This window comes from Histoplasma capsulatum, genomic scaffold (genome assembly GCF_000149585.1).
Source record: "Histoplasma capsulatum NAm1 scaffold_6 genomic scaffold, whole genome shotgun sequence".
Classification (NCBI taxonomy): Eukaryota; Fungi; Ascomycota; class Eurotiomycetes; order Onygenales; family Ajellomycetaceae; genus Histoplasma; species Histoplasma mississippiense.
The window spans coordinates 1,019,163-1,021,046 of NW_001813977.1; the positions used below are offsets into that span (position 1 = coordinate 1,019,163).

Genomic DNA, 1,884 nt, shown 5'->3' on the forward strand with positions numbered 1-1,884 from the left:
CGGGCAGGACGGGGCCCGGAAGAGAAAGGGGACGTCGAGGAATCGAGCGGAAACTGCTCGCCGGACGTCCTGGCATTCTTTTCGCCCTCGACGCTCATGGCGATGGCGGCGGAGGTGCGACGGGCTGGTCTGCGAGGAACCCGCTGGAAGTCGAACGGCCGCGACCGGGAGAGGAGGGTTCGCTGACCAAACACGTTGGAGGCCAGTTGGGATGGTTTGGTTGTGGAATGCAGCAAAGGAGGTTGAAAAGGTGAAGGATGAGGATGGAGGATGAAGGGAAGAGGTGGTCAGATATGGCAACAGAGAGTGCAGCGGTGGTTGCGGTGGTTGCGGTTGAAGTGAGTAGTTGGAAGGGCTGAGAAAGGAAAAAAAAAAAAAGGATGGGCCAGCCCGGCGTGTGGAGGACAGGTGCAGGGTTTGTTCTAGGGTCTTGCCCGGCCCCGAAGCGATGGGAACTAGCTAGTTAACTACTTCGGCGGACTCGCTGCCTGGATAAATAATAACATGGTTGTGCTTCTATCAAGGGGATATCGGGTGGCATCCTTGGTTATGTTATATATATAGTTATATAATCTGTATATATCCTGCATGGCCCAGCATTTCCTCTAGTTATGCCCGATGCCTTATTGCTGAACTACGAGACAGAAATAAAAACCCATATACTGCCCACAGCAACAGGCTGGAGCTTCGATTGAGCTATGTATCTATCCCCGGAATCCTAAAGCTAAACGACGTTGCATAAAAGAAAGACAGAAAGAAAGCATGGGGCAGAGAGGGAGCTGCATGCACACACACTGCACCCGCACGCGGTACGATTATGATTATGATTATGACTATGGTGAGTGTCGATGATGCAGGTACTCTGAACAGTACAGATTACAGTCCGATATCTTATGTATTGATGATCCCAGGCAAAAAGAAACGAAAGACAAAATTCCTGTTCAACAATTGAGGTCACAGACACCACCACATTGATCACCCACTACAGAAGGCCATCAACTCGCCATCACCATCACCATCATCCACAGCCAGCAGATCAATGATGAACACAACACTCCCTCCCCTGGGCCCTCTCCCCTGGGCCCTCTCCCTCTCTCGGCCCGCGTAAGGTGCTGACGCAAGCTTCCCCCGGCCTAGCGTTGCCCGTGGACGAAATCGGGCCCCTAGCCAGCCAATGGGGAGTGTGCTAGTGTCCGCAAGTCCCCAGCAGCGATTCTCACCACGACGATACATATGTACGGAGTATTCTGTACTGTACATGCAAATCCTCCGGCTTGGCTGTTGGTTGCGCCGTGGGGAACAGTACGACGAGTAACTGTAGGAACTTGTAGCTGCTACGGAATGTACTTTTTTGTATATACGCTGTATATGAATAGTTATGGATCCGTTCTGCTGCCCTTCTTCGGTTTGCCCGCCTCCTGCCGCTCCCGGCCTCGTCAGTTTCGATTCAGATCTGCGCACGGAGTACGACGAGGGTGGGTTGTTGTCGTCATGGTTCGTTTCAGAAACGGAAGGACAAGAATGCAGGAAATAAATTAAAAAAAAAAAAAAAAAAAAAAAAAAAAAAAAAAAAAAAAAGGAAAATATATGATGTGGCCAGCGGGTTGGGCGAGAACAGGGGAGGTGCAGGTTTCATCTGTGTACGATCATCGACCGATCGACCGTCCACCGCACGAGACTCGGTACTGAGGGTGGTTTTAGAAGAAAGGGTCGCTAGAGAAGCAAGCCCTACCTTTTTCTCCTCTTAGTTCCCCAGGGGGGTGTGGGTGTGTTCCTGACCCTACCCTGGGAGTGGCGGCGAGCGGCGATCATCCACGGTGCCTGGTTTGGGAAACACTGAAACCATGCACGATCGGTGATGATGACGATGACGATGACGCTGGC

General features: G+C 51.8%; 1 protein-coding gene across 1 annotated transcript; it reads left to right on the plus strand.

The window, feature by feature from the left end:
* Window positions 1-1,042: 1,042 nt before the first annotated feature.
* HCAG_06640 (predicted protein) lies at window positions 1,043-1,689 on the plus strand (the record flags this gene model as incomplete). Its single annotated transcript, XM_001538985.1, has 4 exons — window positions 1,043-1,104; window positions 1,138-1,235; window positions 1,377-1,475; window positions 1,601-1,689. The coding sequence occupies 4 exons, from the start codon at window positions 1,043-1,045 to the stop codon at window positions 1,687-1,689; spliced, it is 348 nt and encodes a 115-aa protein (XP_001539035.1).
* Window positions 1,690-1,884: the final 195 nt, after the last annotated feature.